This window comes from Colletotrichum acutatum (assembly GCF_030867785.1).
Source record: "Colletotrichum acutatum strain CBS 112980 chromosome Unknown BDZ83scaffold_251, whole genome shotgun sequence".
In the NCBI taxonomy this organism is placed as follows: Eukaryota; Fungi; Ascomycota; class Sordariomycetes; order Glomerellales; family Glomerellaceae; genus Colletotrichum; species Colletotrichum acutatum.
In genome coordinates this window covers 18,762-34,240 of record NW_026849245.1, presented here as the reverse complement: position 1 = coordinate 34,240, position 15,479 = coordinate 18,762, and the positions used below count along the sequence as shown (strand labels likewise).

At 51.4% G+C, this 15,479-nt stretch overlaps 4 protein-coding genes across 4 annotated transcripts; 2 read left to right on the top strand and 2 right to left on the bottom strand.

Moving 5' to 3' along the window:
* Positions 1-2,792: 2,792 nt before the first annotated feature.
* On the bottom strand, positions 2,793-3,475 carry BDZ83DRAFT_758670 (uncharacterized protein; the record flags this gene model as incomplete). Its single annotated transcript, XM_060515070.1, has 2 exons — positions 2,793-3,352; positions 3,415-3,475. The coding sequence occupies 2 exons, from the start codon at positions 3,473-3,475 to the stop codon at positions 2,793-2,795; spliced, it is 621 nt and encodes a 206-aa protein (XP_060357536.1).
* A 2,870-nt stretch (positions 3,476-6,345) lies between these two features.
* BDZ83DRAFT_594689 (xylanase) lies at positions 6,346-7,216 on the top strand (the record flags this gene model as incomplete). The annotated part of the gene is made up of 4 exons (XM_060506724.1): positions 6,346-6,605; positions 6,665-6,707; positions 6,773-6,976; positions 7,055-7,216. 4 exons carry the CDS (start codon positions 6,346-6,348, stop codon positions 7,214-7,216), a joined length of 669 nt encoding a protein of 222 aa, XP_060357535.1.
* Positions 7,217-7,605: 389 nt separating this feature from the next.
* BDZ83DRAFT_771586 (uncharacterized protein) lies at positions 7,606-9,298 on the bottom strand (the record flags this gene model as incomplete). The annotated part of the gene is made up of 5 exons (XM_060515366.1): positions 7,606-8,314; positions 8,380-8,593; positions 8,658-8,803; positions 8,840-8,977; positions 9,038-9,298. 5 exons carry the CDS (start codon positions 9,296-9,298, stop codon positions 7,688-7,690), a joined length of 1,386 nt encoding a protein of 461 aa, XP_060357534.1. The 3' UTR covers positions 7,606-7,687.
* A 4,087-nt stretch (positions 9,299-13,385) lies between these two features.
* BDZ83DRAFT_594700 (multicopper oxidase) lies at positions 13,386-15,370 on the top strand (the record flags this gene model as incomplete). Its single annotated transcript, XM_060506725.1, has 5 exons — positions 13,386-13,520; positions 13,596-13,633; positions 13,689-14,034; positions 14,091-14,477; positions 14,534-15,370. The coding sequence occupies 5 exons, from the start codon at positions 13,386-13,388 to the stop codon at positions 15,368-15,370; spliced, it is 1,743 nt and encodes a 580-aa protein (XP_060357533.1).
* Between the last annotated feature and the right edge of the window lie 109 nt (positions 15,371-15,479).

Sequence of the window (15,479 nt, the reverse complement as noted above, 5' to 3'; positions counted from 1 at the left end):
TGGAAGAAAGCACGACGGAATACTTTCCTCTGTCATGCGGGCTGCCTCAGGGGTCGCCACTATCTCCCATCGTCTTTCTGCTCTACATCGCGGAGATCCTTGAAGACGACCCGGACGCGCGATTCGGGTACGCGGACGACATCGCCACTCTGGCCATCAGCCCCTCCCTGGAGAGCAACGTCGCAATACTCAACCGAAGCGCAGCCGGCATTCTCAGATGGGGCTCGGAGAACAAGGTCTCCTTCGACCCGAGCAAGTGCGAGGTCATCCACTTTACTAGGAAGCACAGCCAGCCAGCGGAGCTGCCAGAGGTCAGGGCGGGGGATTTGGTGGTCAAGGCCTCGACAAATCCTGTACGCTGGCTGGGTGTCTGGTTCGACAAGAGACTGTCCTTCCGGCACCACGTCGACACAAGAGTAGCTGCGGCAAAGAAGGCAGCTCAACACCTGAGGCAGCTTACAAACACAAAGAGAGGACTGCCAGCGGCCGCCGTGCGAAAAGCCGTCGTCTCCTACGTACTGCCGATCGCGCTCTTCGGCGCCGAAACATGGTACGCAGGTATCACGAAGCCGGCTTCGAGACGCCAAGCGGAGACAGACACGAGTCCGCCTTTCCAAGGAAGACCCGTCAACACAGGCCAGAAGGGGCTCGTGCAGAAGATCGACAGCGTCATTACAGCGGCAGCAAGGATCGTTCTACCTGTCTGGAGGACAACGCCAACCAGTAGCCTCCTCCGAGACGCCGGCTTACCGTCAGCCAAAGTCGCCTTAGAAGGCGTCCGTTTACGGGCCGCAGTCCGACTACAGAGGATTGATCGCCGACACCCGCTAGTCGCGCGGCTCTCCCAGCAGGGACAGCAACAGACGAGACTACAACGGACGGCTGAACTTCTGCCAAGATGCGGAAGACCAACGTTCCTCCAATCACAGTACCTGCCAAGCTCACAGGATCAGATAGTAGTTCAATGCAAAGAAGAGGCTGCGAAAGCTTTCGAGCGCTGGCTAAAGACAGTACCGGAAAGCCATATGATCGTCTTCTCGGACGGCTCCAGGGCGACGAACGGAGCCGTGGGGTACGGCTTCGTCATCTACCGAGACTCCAAACGCATAGCGCAAGGGTGCGGCCGACTCGGACTAGCAGAAGTGTTCGACGCCGAGGTCGAAGGGGCGCGAACCGGCCTCAGAAGGGCTCTGCTCACCAATCGCGGTCATCCAATCCACATATGTATCGACAACACCAGCGTTATACAAGGCATCCGCGGCAAGGCGCCGGACTCGTCACAAGACGCGTTCCTCGAAATCCAAGAAGCGGCCAGGATATTTGATATACGGACGCACTGGTCCCCGGGACACCAGGGCATCGAAGGAAACGAGGCCGCGGACCGGCTGGCCAAAGAAGGAACGACACTGCCGGCGCGGATGGGTCAAATGGCAACACTAGCGGGCATCAAGCGGCTTGCAAGGGAAAAATTACAAAGCCAGCACAGGAGATGGTGGTATAAAGAGCGAAGGCCGCGGTACGCGGACTTGGGGCTTGAGGCAGCTCTGTCCAGCCCTCCTGAACTGGCCTTGCCGCGGGCTACGTTACATCACCTGCTGGCGGCACGATCGGGTCACGGGGACTTCGAGCAATATCACCGACGTTTCAACCACGACGACGCTCTAATGATGTGCTCTTGTGGAGAGGCGAAAGACGTGGACCACCTGGTCTACTGTCGACTAACGCTGGCGAGGAGGCAACGGTGGCCGACCCTCCACTCTCGCAGTATGCCCGAGCCCATAGGTCCTATGGGATCTCTCGAGGCCTACTTCAAGAGATTAATCACCGACCCACGAGGCTTCGAGGCCTTTCTCCGCGTGACGGACTTCTTCCAGAAGATCTGTCTGCGGTAGCAGCATCCACACCTAGGTAGATGTGAGTGCGGACTACAAAGAACCTCCCGATTCCAAGGGACGATTTGGGAAAGAATGAAACTGGGGCACCAGCGGGAACCGGGGACAGACAGAACGCGTAGTGGCCACAAGGCATGATTTGGAGGACGATGTAAAGAGACGACGTACTGTAGAGTAGGTAGCCTTGGCTCACGGCCCTCCACGCCATATACCCTTCGGGAGGTCTGCGGTAAGGGCTCTAGCCCGGCCGCCACGGCGTTAAATACAACAACAACAACAACAACAACAACATCCCACCCGTATGGCAATAGAGGCTGCCAGAAACTTCGTCTGCAAGCAGCTCGTTATCCCTTTCGATACCGAGTACCGCGAATGTGGTGACGAGTCGGGCGCTGGATGGAACCCACGGCAATTTTCCAGAGATATAAGCACACCATCTGGTATTATACTTGTCCTGGCAGCGAATTGATAGGAAAATTGGAAAGGAAGGGAAGTCGTAGATATCTGCAGTAAAGAAATATGAGTCAGGAACAATTCAATTCATCATTCTTTGCTTCATGGCTCACGATCGAAGGTTTCAACCAAAGGCTTCTCAACGATTGCATGCATCACTCAACAGATGCCAGAAACCAACCAACTCGCATATAAGTATGGATGTCATCATATCCCTTAGGATACTTGATTTCAGGTTTGTGGTCATTGGACCTATCCTGATGTTGTTACTCATATGGGGAAGCTATGTGAGCTTGAGACTCGATCAATTTTCATTACATATGTATAGAGTCTGCGAAGCTACAGTGGTCACTGGTGTGCCCCCTTTTCTCATAAAAGTCATATCCACGAAGTCCACGCCCCCCCCCCATCCTACGCCAAAATGAGCACTCGACAACGATTGCTGCTTCAAATGAGGTGGGTGATATCCGAGACGTAGCGCTTGTTGGCCTTCTTCGCTGCCTGACCGCACTGGCCAGCGATAGCAGTCGTCTTGCCATTAACGGCACACTGGCCGTTGGCGTTGCAGGCACCAGCTCCCTTTCCATCGGTGCAAGCCAAGCCAGAGAACTCAGCCTGGGACTTGCCCTTGCCCTTGGCAGCGTTGGCGTTGCCTGCATTGGCGTTGCCGGCGTTGGCGTTGTTGCCCGCATTGGCGTTGTTACCAGCGTTGGCATTCTTCTTCGCGTTTGCATTTTTCTTTGCCGCATTGGCGTTCTTCTTCTTGGCAGCAGCGGCAGCGCCGTTGTTCTTCTTCGCGGCGGCAGCAGCACCGGTATTCTTCTTTGCCGCGGCGGCATTGGCGGCATTCGCCTTGGCAGCGGCAGCGCCATTGTTCTTCTTGGCCGCCGCTCCGGCAGCCCTCTTCTTCTTTGCTCGGGCCTCGAGGTGGGCGGCGTCGTTTGCGACGAAGTCCTCCGCACGGACTTCGATGGGGAGGGCAACATCGTTTCCTTGGACCGCGGGGGCTGGGCGACCATGTTAGGACACTAGGCTAATGGAATTAGAGAGTGATCAAGGATGTGCTTACCAGAGATGACGTTGCCAGCCAAAAGGCCAATGGCGAAGAAAGCGGCAGTTGAGAATCTCATGTTGACTGTAGGGTTATGTTGGTACTTCGTGACGGTGAGTGGTATTATTCGTGCAAGTAACACCAGGTCTTATTGAATGAGAGCTCAATTAAACAGAGCCGCGCACAGCACGGAATGAACGTAATAGTAAGGAGTAGAACGGAGATAGCCAGACAGACGCTCACAGTAGAAGAGAGGCCTCATGTCAGAGCAAGAGATTCTCTTCATGTTCTTATGTACGTTGGGGTCCAGTCCTCGCTGGTATGCCACCACCACATCCTCAATGCTTACATACAAACTTTGCTGTCACACCCTGAAACTCCGGATGGCGGTGTCACCTGAGCACCAGTGCATCACTACGTTCAGCAACATTCCAGATGAGTTTTTTTGACTCGAGATGACAGCCATGAGCCTCATCCTGCAACAATACCTGTTCAGATGCCTGATCATCCCGTCACATCAGCAGCTCAAACGAGGCTTATTGTGCCGCAGACCAGGGTAGCCCCGGCTCTTCGGCACACCTCAAAGTCGGTTAGGTCGGACTCTCCTTCAGGGCCTTCACCAATCCTGTCGCAAAACTTGTCCGCATCGCCGTTTCAAGCTTTAAAGTTAATGCAACTCGGGCTGCAATTGGACCGCAGATGGGACCAGATTTTTTCCACAGGTCTCGTTGTCCAGGGCCCCTGGCGGGCCTCGAGACCAGATTCAAGCTTGTTCTGCCAAACGCGAACCCCCGCATCTCTGGGTTTCGCTGTGCATGATTTTGAAAGAGGTCCGGTCTCTCTTGACAAGAGCCAATTGTTGGGATAACGTGGGAACCCTACTTTAAGCTTGCTGCCTTCCCGTATTAGAAATGACGCTTGTTTTGGGGTGACCTCTGACCTCTTGGTGGTCAGGGATTCCGGAAGCGAGGCCGTCTTCAAACGCGCGATGTTCTAGGAGCAGACTCTTGTTTTCGCCAAGAGCAGAACAGAAAAATGGGCTCCCCCAGAATTGTGCATTATTCTCCGGTCAATGGCAGGCCTGGGGCTGTCTTTGCCTGGAAGGGATCGGGGCCGCCGGCCACCGACTTTGTGGCGATCTACAGCCATTTGCCACGAACTGACTCGAATCATGGTTGGATTTCTTGAATGAATAAAAATATTCAGAAACGGCCACCTCAATGATTGAATCATCTGTCTCGCTGAATTCTGTTTCCGCGGCGCAGTCGTCGGGCTCAACCAGACACGTCCCTTCCTCCCAAAAGTTGATCGTCCAAACCCGTCTTAAGGATGTGTCATTATTGTTCTCATTCCAGCTCATTTTGACCCGCGCCGACTTTGGGATGAGTCTGGTTGATGTGAGATTCAGGAGCTGAGGCCCACACAGCCACAGCCTTCCGATGCCACCTGATCTTACTCTGTCGCGCTATTGTTGTTACAAAGTGCAGACTGCGAGATCGTCGCTCTCGGTAGAAGATGTGCCTATCCTTGCCTGGCCCCCAGCTCCTGAACCTGTGCCTGTAACAGGTCCGCGGCAAGTTTTGCCGTGGACAGGACCGTGTTTCCGTATCCTGGTCATGATCAGGAGAATTATTCTGAGCCACTGAATTGCTCAATTCTCCAATCATAAATGTGATTCACAGTTCCAGATGAGGTAAATTTTCTTGGCATAACAGTTTTAGCAATTTTAGCCTGGTGAGTTCCTAGACTTCGTTCTCTTGACGTCAGGAATAGACTCACTGTTCGCTAAACTCAACTCGATCCACCGGCCCAGGTGATGCACCTTGGCACCTTAGATTCACACAAGCAGAAGCATATCGTCGGTCAACCCCAGTGTTGTTCACCTTGGCGTTGCAGAAAGATCAATTGCGTGAAACTTAGTCACGTGCAACCGCCAATTTCCTCCTCTTAACACATTGTCAACTTGAACAGCCGCCGGTCGAAGTAGCTTATTGCATCGTCCCACTATTCTCCTACCTTCGAAAACACTTACCTAGGACGAAATGCGAGGATCAGTGCACATTTTTCACCCACTTAGTAGTAAAAATACTCAACTTGGATGTGCATCAATCATATGCTCCGACACCACATGTAATCTCACCAGAGCATATCACTTGAGTGCACTCTTCTTGCCACTTTTTTGGTGTTCATTCGCTCAAGGAAAAGAATGTCTAAACTCGACGATGCTTTTGCCTGCTCCTCAACCTCAAGACTCAAGTAGTCGGGACGAAGTTTCTTGCTTCGGTACAGGTTGAATGTTTTCACCATTAACCGCAAAATGGGGTCACACTTGCAAGCAAACCAATCAACAGTATGAGTCTATTCACGATGACTTACGTTCAGCCGATGCCAGATCTGGTATTCGGAGGCCAAGCTCTCCCTCCGATGTGATAGTATGCATTTTAGGTCTAGACGACGGGTAAAATATTATGGCAAAAATTTTGCCGCTGCAAGAGCGGGACGGCTTGCAGATCTTAACTATCGAGAGTATTTCTAGAGATTGCAGTGCCGCTGTACCCCAGATTTCATCGCCCGTCACACCTAAGCGTTGTATTTAGCCTGAGTTCCATATCCCGGTGCCAAGGTCCCAAGTGCCCAGTGTACCAAACTTGGAAGGCAACTGCCGCGTAACGCCGAACTTGTCACGAGGGCGGTTCTATAATCACCCAGTCATGTCGACATTTTCTACATCAACCGCGATGTAGTCATTGGGTGTAAGAGGTATCGATGTGGTTGCTGTCAGACTTGTTTAGCCTCATTTCGTTCAACTCTTCCAGTCCAGTCAGACGAGAATGGCATCCGACTTCACATTATAAAAGCGACATAGATCCGGTTGTCGGCAGTAAAAGGATAATTCTATCTCGACAGTCAGAACATAGCAGAATACATTGGCCACGCAAAACCACAACAATGGTTTCCTTCTCCAGAGCACTTGTTACCTTGGCGACTGTCTTCGGAGTCATTGCCAGTCCTACCGGGGAACTGATTCAGAAGCGACAATCCACTCCAAGTTCGACCGGATACCACAACGGATACTACTACTCGTGGTGGACTGATGGAGGATCTCAAGTGACTTACACCAACGGTGCTGGAGGTTCGTACAGCGTCAACTGGGGAGGTGGCGGCGGCAACTTTGTGGGAGGCAAGGGTTGGAATCCAGGGGGCTCCAAGTAAGTTTACATCCGCTTTGACAACGAATATCGATCTCTAATCGGTTGGCCTTTTCCAGAACTATCAACTATTCTGGCACCTATAATCCCAATGGAAACAGCGTAAGTGAACAGAACAGAAAATGCGAAGTTGAAGACGTGCATTCCCACACTGACCCTTTTGGCAGTACCTGGCTGTCTACGGCTGGACTCAGAACCCTCTGATTGAGTACTACATCGTCGAAAACTACGGCACCTACAACCCAGCTTCCGCTGCTACGAAGAAGGGTTCCGTCACCAGTGACGGAGGCACCTATGACATCTATGTCAGCACCCGTGTCAACCAGCCCAGCATCGAGGGTACCAAGACATTCCAGCAGTATTGGTCAATCGTGAGTTCCCCGTGCTGAACGTTCCTTAGACTGTTTACAGTCATGGAGAGGTTTGGACTAATAATTAACCCAATGTAGCGAACCTCCAAGCGTACCGGTGGTACTGTTACGACTGGCAACCATTTTGCGGCCTGGGCGTCAGTCGGACTCAACCTCGGAACCCACAACTACATGATCGTAGCCACAGAGGGATATTACAGCAGTGGGTCGGCTAGCATCACCGTTAACACCCCTGCTTGATTATTGAGAAGCGTCATTTGGAGACAACCTTCGCCTGATTTCAATTTGCGATGGGCAGTACTATCTTTCATGGAAAGTGGAGCTGCCAGCTCCAAGTTTCTTTCAGCTGTCCATATCACTCAATTCTTCTGAATACTTTCGACGCCTAGTACTAAGCAGTGCACATAGTCTTCCTTGAAGTAACACCATGGAACCTTGAAGTAACACAATAGAAGTTCCACTCCACTCTCAGGATGAGAAGGTGATATTACGTTGGATTGATTAATTACTGTGAAATACGTCGTGCCGCGTATTTTGCAGAAACATCCTGCAATGAATGGAAGTATCTACAATGCAATATTTGTGGTGATTGATGTTGGGCAGTGGTAAAGCGTAGATGTAATGAGGGTATTGGGGGTACGCGTCATAGTAGCCGTACATGTCTCCAGATGTCCAAGGTTGTGTTGGCAACAATCATCCCGAAGTACCTTATCAAGGTGTCCCGTTGATAGCTTCCTCCTCGGCCTTCTTCTCCGCGATCGCTGCAGCCTCCTCGGGAGCAATGTTGACAAAGGCCTCCGTGGTATCAACATTCTCTGCCTGGGAGATTGCATCTGCGCGAGCTCGGCCATACCATCTGCCGATCTGGCCTCGCTTCTCAAATACCAAGCTCCGAGCTGCGGGGCAGACGGGTGGCTCAATTAGCACGCCGGTTTGCGGGAATGGTTCGAGGGAACCCCAAACATTGCCATCATCGTCAGCGCCAACGCCCTTCGTCAGGAACTCCATCTGAGAGAAGTCGTATGAGACTGGCGGAACACCAGGCACATCTTGCTCTCCGGGTACCCACACGTTGACGGGCTGGACGTATGTTCCGGCAGTGATTCCGTTCTTGGTCACACGGGTCTTGGCCACGCCATCAATCTCAGCGGTGACTCGGTACTCTCGAGTGTACCTGAAGAGGATGTTGTTGCGGTATTCAAACTTGTTCTGGGCATTACGGCCACCGCGAAGTCCCATGGAGGCAATGATGCGGTCGGTAGTCGCGCCTGTACAGGGATCAACGTCCATCGCGTACAGAGAGACTGTGGCACGGTTGTTGGACACAAAGCCGATGAACTGCAGGGTCAATTGTCAGCAATTTGACCAACATGGTTAGGACATGTCAAGTTGATCGCACTTACTCGAGACTCTGCAATTTCAGCGTTGGGGTTTGGGTTGTCAATTCCTAGCAGGCCAAGTTCCATTCTCACGTAGACCACATCGCCGAGGGTATTGATCTGTACGTTCTGCGCCACAATACTGAAGGCAATGACCTCAGCGCCTCGACGGAATCCGGAAAAGGTGATGAAATCGCCGGCTTGGAATGGGGCCATTACAACTGGGTCAGGTGCCGTGCTTTTGTCAAAGTCAGCTTGTTGCTTGGACTTTCATGACGATCTCAAGAGGAAAATTGACCTACAAAGTGCCCGGCCCGACAAAAGGTCGGTTGCTCAGAGGACAAAGAGGATCAGTCTCATTGCGCGGAATGCACATGGGAAACCCCGAGAAAGACGTGATACTGGGGCTTTGATCATCCGCAGTCATCAACGGCGCGCCGGTAAAGCCCTTTGAGAAAACAGCATTCGGGTCTGAAATCCTGACGGTTGGCCCGTTTTGAATCTTGAGACTTCCATCCGCGAAGTCTACAGACTCAACAAAGCCACTGCTCAACCCTTCGAAAAATTCGTAGAGTTGGACTTGGGCAACACGAGGCTCTCCGTTGATGCTATTTCCAATGACCTATACGCGGATATCAGTAACGCTCTACTTGAATTTGATATGCATGTCGGGCATCTATACCAAAGTCTCATATCCGGTAAAATCCGCCTTATTGGCGACAAACTCCTTCCAGGGCACCCAGGCAGCTGGAAACTGTACCAGAAGGTTCTTTGGCACATTGACGGTAAAGCCATTGACGACAATTGTCCCTCCTGTGTTGTACGCATCGTCAGTTGCAGTTGCGTCTTCGAGAGCACCTTGAACCCAAATAGGGGCCTCTTGAGATGCTACAGAAGCCACCAACAGGGACCAGATAGCGATAAAGACACGGAGAGGATGCATGATGACTCTATTTGAATGATAGGATAGAAAGTTGATGTTTGTGGTGGAGGATATTCAGATCGTCGCACGGAAATCGTCGCCATTTTATCACAAACCTCAAAGTGTACTTCCCACCTAAACCTTCAGGAGTCTTGAGATCAATCTCAATCAAACTGTGCCCCTATTGGAACTGTCTCCCATGAAAGAAAGTGAACTGTAAACGAGAGAGGATGAGGTCGTAGACCCAATGTCGATACCCGCGTCGACGACCATTGCCAAGATTGAACCATCACTTTCTCCTGTCACTTCCTTCGATGGACTGTCTTGGCCTTCTAGCAGACGCAAGTGTTTTCTCATCACGACAACTATAGACGGTGAATGACACGCTGCAGCGTGACTCTGCGGACTTGACATTCTCAACCCAGGAAAGCCGACGCGGGCAACGGTTTGTTGCGAGGCCTCCGTATCACTCCGATCACCGGATCAGTCTGCAGGAGACCATGATTATTGGATTTACGAGGATTCTCAAAATTCAGAGAATGTTGACCGCCAGACAGACAAGCCGACGAGGAGGTACCCCATCTTGAAGTCCATGTCAACCTCCCTAGCAAGTCCGCTCCGCCGTTTCTGCCAAGACATGAAATTGGTTGAGTGATTTCGCCCCGGCCATGCGCGTGACTAGATTACGTATAATGACCCCTAGATGCAGTGCTGTACCCTTACATCGTGGAGGTGACCCCAAGTGGGCAATGAGAACTCCAGGATGCGGCTCCACTATGTGCAACTCTCCCGCATGGTTTAGGTCTCGGGCCTGGTTCCGCGAGGTTCACTACGGGTCTATAATTGGCGACGTATGCCGGGGTTGGAATCGGGTTGAGGGAGAACCGAGTCGTCAAAACCTGCCAGTCCGGCATCCTGATTCAAGAATCCCGGGAGCGGGGAAGTTGCAACGGTTGGGGGAATGCAACCCAGGATCCCGGACCGGCTCAGACTCTTGGTCATTTCTGCCGATGGGTGAGTACATGTAAAGTCTCAAGACTCAGGAGGAGGCTCCTGAGCGATCCCAGCACAACTCATGGAACGTAAGCTTGGACTACAATTGGCGAGCATCTCATTGGTGGTCGTAACTCCAAGGACGGAAAGATCGGGGCTGTTGGTGACAAGGGTACCTTGCTTATGTTAACCGCAGATAATCGCCTAAACTTTCGTCACGCAAGAGGTGCATGCAGGCGCAGCCAGTTGTCTCAGCTCTCATAATCTGATCTCGTTGGATACATGCTTGTGACTTAGCCAAGCAATTGTAAACACGGGTCACCCCGCGCGCGCGCCTAGAAGTTAGACTGAGCAAAAACACCACCAACAGCATCATGGAGATCCAACGAGGGTTCACAGTACTACAAGGACAAGAACCGCGCCTGGCAGTAACTAGACTAATTCAGTTCTTAGCACAGAACAGCTGCGGCGCGTTGAGACGCTCATCGTCCGCCGTTATCCCCGATTTAAAGTTTCAGAACTTCACATGCTATGGGCTGGGTTGCAATTAATACCGGCGGACTATACCGGGCTAGCCAAAAGTTGCCGACCCTCGACGGTGATGCTACATCTTGGCAATGGCAACGATAGCCAAGCAAATGCTTCAGTAACCGCTGTGCCAGACAGGCACTGCAGCCGCATTGAGACTTGAATCATGGGCGGGCCCAAGACTCGCTAAGGGATCTTTACGCGATGCTCCACCCGCGGGGTTAGAGCCCATTTTAGGAGAAAATGTGGTCTTCTGAGCTCTGAAGTCTTCGTCGAACGCTCTCGCCTTTGACCGTTGGTAGTTCCCGACAGCAATTGAATCTCGAAAGCGGAAATGCCCACATATCTACCTTGCAGTATCCCCGCGTATTGCCTGCGGGAACCATGGGTCTTGACCGGCCACTCCCGCCAAGGACTACCGTGAGAACGGGTCTAGAGCACGGTTAACATTGCCACCTTCCTCTCTAGAAAAGCGACCGCAACCTCATTGCTCTATGTTCCCGGCTCTACATTCCTCTTCCCTTTCAAAGTTGGCAGAAAGTGCGGGCTGATGGTGGCGTGGCCTGGTTACAACGAGGATGCGTGACGCGACCCATCGTGTTGGACACTCTTGGCGAAAGAGGGCCGGCTTTTCAACTTACTCGGACTCTTGGACTAACATGAACAGAATGTGTCAGCCTTCGGATGTTTTCTCTCGTTGATTGCAAATGCTTACAAGAAAGAAGCGAATGCATTCCTTCGAATGACTTTGGAGATTGATTTTGGCCAAGCACACATTACAATCTAACATACCTCAGATTTGAAATTCAAGAACTTCAACAAATATCTTGGGGAGACTTTGTGAGGCCGCGTAGATTACTTGGATACGTCAAGTTAATGGTTTTTAGAACTATTCTGATTGTAGTAAAGTTGAGTGATAAAGTTGCGGGTTGACCGATCACCTCTTGTGATAAGGTTAAGACAGACCTTCCTCGACCCCTGAACCACAGCCAGTGGGATCAGACAGAGGACCTCCACGGTCTGGAGGCCCCTGCCGACCAAATACGAATCTATAAGAAAGGGGATGCGGGATTTACGAAAACCCATGCTAGGCGCGGGGGGGAGACAGTTGTCGATATCAAAGCGTCACCGAGTCGACATTTACGATCTCATCTCCGCCCCTAGAGGGGTCTGTAGGATGGGAGGGGGCAGGTTCACCCGAAGGAGCAGAGTAGCAGTCGGGTTGTGTCCTTTCCGAATGCAAGAAGAATTCGTTTCTAGATCGACGGTTCTTTGACTTTAGGTGCTTATCATCAGGGCTTCTTTGGAGGGGCGGATAGACTAGTCAGCGTTACTATAGCTCTTGGCAGGAGGTCGGACCATGCTGCCAGCCATGGCAGGCAGCTTCGGTCTGAATAAGAGTAGCGGGCCACATGGTAGGAGCGGGATCCAGATCCGAAATAGGAGTACGAGTACACTTTCGGCTTTGATCTCAAAGCCAAAATTATTGCTGGTCAGGTTCAGATACGCCGTCAAGGTGTTTGAGAGATCCCGGAATATTCCTCGGTTATACTCGGTTGCTAACTCAATCTACATGATTAATGGAAGTGTGACTTGGCCCATTGAATGACTACAAGGTGAGCAACTAGGGGATGCAATTAACGCCTCATGAAAGCTATCCTATCAAGTACGCGGTGTGGTTTTTCAACCGGAGACCCAGATGATAGTTACACGCCTGATATCGCCGGCCTTAGATGCCCGTCACCTACTTCCTGTCCCATTTCACGTCTCATTGGAATGGCATTCTGTTGTTAGACCAAGGTCCTCCGACTCTAAGGAAGCACGAGTCTCTGCCGAGTCATATTAGCGCAATAACGTATCATTCTTCCAAGACTGCCAACTTCTTAGTCAGGTCATATTTTACTGTACTATCACAAGAGCCTCCAGCCGTGTTCGCCAAGCTACGTGCTCGTGCACCATCCCAGCAGCGACCAGCCCATCATCAATACCACTCTCAAAATGAAAGGATCATGAGGAATGATACTCGTGCCAATGCTACCTACACTAAGGTATTCAGGGAAACATCGACCCAGTCTCTATGTCTGTGGATCTTTCAGAGTTCCCGCCACATTGCGCAATAACATCGGATCCACCATATTGGATGAGGGACATTGCAAACATCGCAAGACAATCGGCTCAGTGGCGATGTAACTGCAATGACATGTGCGTGTCCGCGATTTCTGCAGTTGATGCCATCACGTACATCGGCCATTGATTTCCTATCAAAGCCTTCAAGGCTAGTCTCTTGCAGAACACTTGCATCAGTCACATGGCATGCATCAGGTTCACGACCGGATTACCGCAAGGGGACTGGAAGATTTCTCTTTGTTCATATCCTATCCGACTTCGGAGTCGAAGCTGAAGTGGTTCTGAGTCCTGACTTGGCAAGATTTTTAGGTCTTTTCTTTTGCTGAATTTGTCTCCTAATTCTTGTATAAAGATAGATCACCTGCCCCGTTTGTTCCGGATCCAACAGAATATTTTGCTCAACAGACTTCCTAAGAACCGGAAACCCTGATCTTTTAGTCACTATTCTCCTTCCTACAACATGCGGTTCCAACTGACTGTGGCGCTTGTGCAAGCGGTGCTCTCCGCCAGCCTAGCTCAAGCTCAAAACTCCTCCTTCACTGATACCCACATCTCCCAAATTCCCGAGGCAGAAGTTGTAGCCCTCGCTCAGATTGTGGAGGATGATCCGGAAGATGTTTTCACTCTTCTCAAAGATTGGGAAAGCCCTGAGTATGCCTTGATTTACAAGGTGCCTCTGCCCATTCCGCCTGTGAAGGAACCTACCAAGTACGACTATCAGCTATCTTTCTCTTTGGGCACTGTTTTTTGACATATATCACAGAAAGATCATCAATCCAGTGACAAACAGGGAGATATGGTACTACGAGCTTGAGATCAAGCCCTTCAGTCAGGCGGTCTATCCTAACTTACGCCCTGCAACTCTGGTGGGCTACGACGGCATCTCTCCGGGACCGACACTGATTATCCCTCGCGGAACGGAGTCTATCATCAGATTTATCAATAACGCCGCTGCCGAAAACTCGGTCCATCTTCACGGATCTTACTCTCGTGCCCCTTTCGATGGTTGGGCGGAAGATATCACCAACCCAGGGGAGTACAAAGACTACTACTACCCCAACCAACAGTCGGCGAGACTGCTGTGGTACCATGATCATGCAATGCATCTTGTAAGTCCATCATAGCATCTTAAACTGTAGACATAACCTCTAATTCAAACCCTTAGACCGCTGAGAATGCCTACATGGGACAGGCCGGCGCCTACTTGATCACTGATGAGGCAGAGACCGCTCTCAACCTGCCCACTGGCTATGGCGTCTATGACATTCCTCTTGTTCTCTCTGCCAAGCAATACAACGACGATGGTACTCTGTTCTCAACCAAGGGTGAGACTGACAGTCTCTGGGGCGATCTAATTCACGTCAACGGCCAGCCCTGGCCGTTTCTCAATGTCGAGCCGCGAAAATACCGGTTCCGTTTCTTGAACGCAGCGGTTTCCCGCGCCTTTGCGCTATACCTTGTCAACTCCAATGCTGTGAATGGAAAGCTGCCGTTCCAGGTCATTAGCTCCGACAATGGACTCTTGGGAAAGCCGGTGCAAGTCGCAGACCTTGTAAGTTTAAACTATAATATCTGAGCAAAGACGTAAATTTGCTGACTCTTGTTCAGTATGTCTCACCAGCTGAGCGATATGAAATTGTGATCGACTTCGCTCAGTACGCTGGCCAGAGACTGGAAATCAGGAACTTCCCCAAGGCTGGCGGTATCGGCGTTGAGGACGACTACTTGCATACGGACAAAGTAATGCAGTTCGTCGTTGGTACGACTTTAACTAGCCCCGACACGTCCACCGTCCCAGAAGTCCTCCGCACAGTTCCCTTCCCGACATCGACTGACAACGTCATTGATCACCATTTCCGATTCCATCGTACTAACGGCGAATGGCGTATCAATGGCGTTGGCTTCGCCGATGCAGAGAACCGTGTTCTCGCCAACGTCCCCAGAGGCAAAGTCGAGATTTGGGAACTTGAGAACAGTTCAGATGGTTGGTCTCACCCCATCCACGTCCATCTCGTCGACTTCAAAGTCATCGCTAGAGACGGTGATCGTGGCGTGATGCCGTACGAAGCAGAGGGCTTGAAAGATGTTGTCTGGTTGGGCAGAGGCGAGTCAGTCCTCGTTGAGGCACACTACGCCCCTTGGGACGGTGTTTACATGTTCCACTGCCATAACCTGATCCACGAGGACAGCGATATGATGGCCGCCTTCAACGTCACTGTCCTTCCAGAGTTTGGATACAACGAGACCAAGTTCATTGATCCCATGGAAGCGCGCTGGAGAGCAAAGCCGTACGTCATGGCTGATCTGCGCACTCGAGCTGGACCCTTCTCCGACTCTGCCATTGAGGAGGCGGTGCAGGCTATGGCCGCTACTGACCCGTACAGCAAGGTTGACGAGGTTTACAAGAACCTCGATCAATACTGGGCATCGCATGTAAGCAAGTAAGGTGGATTAGAGGCGCCTACATGCGCATGTCTTCCTTTAGTTTCCTGTTATTTTCCCTGGTCGGCAGCTTCTATGTTCTTTCATACTTCTATTCGTTTATCATTATCAA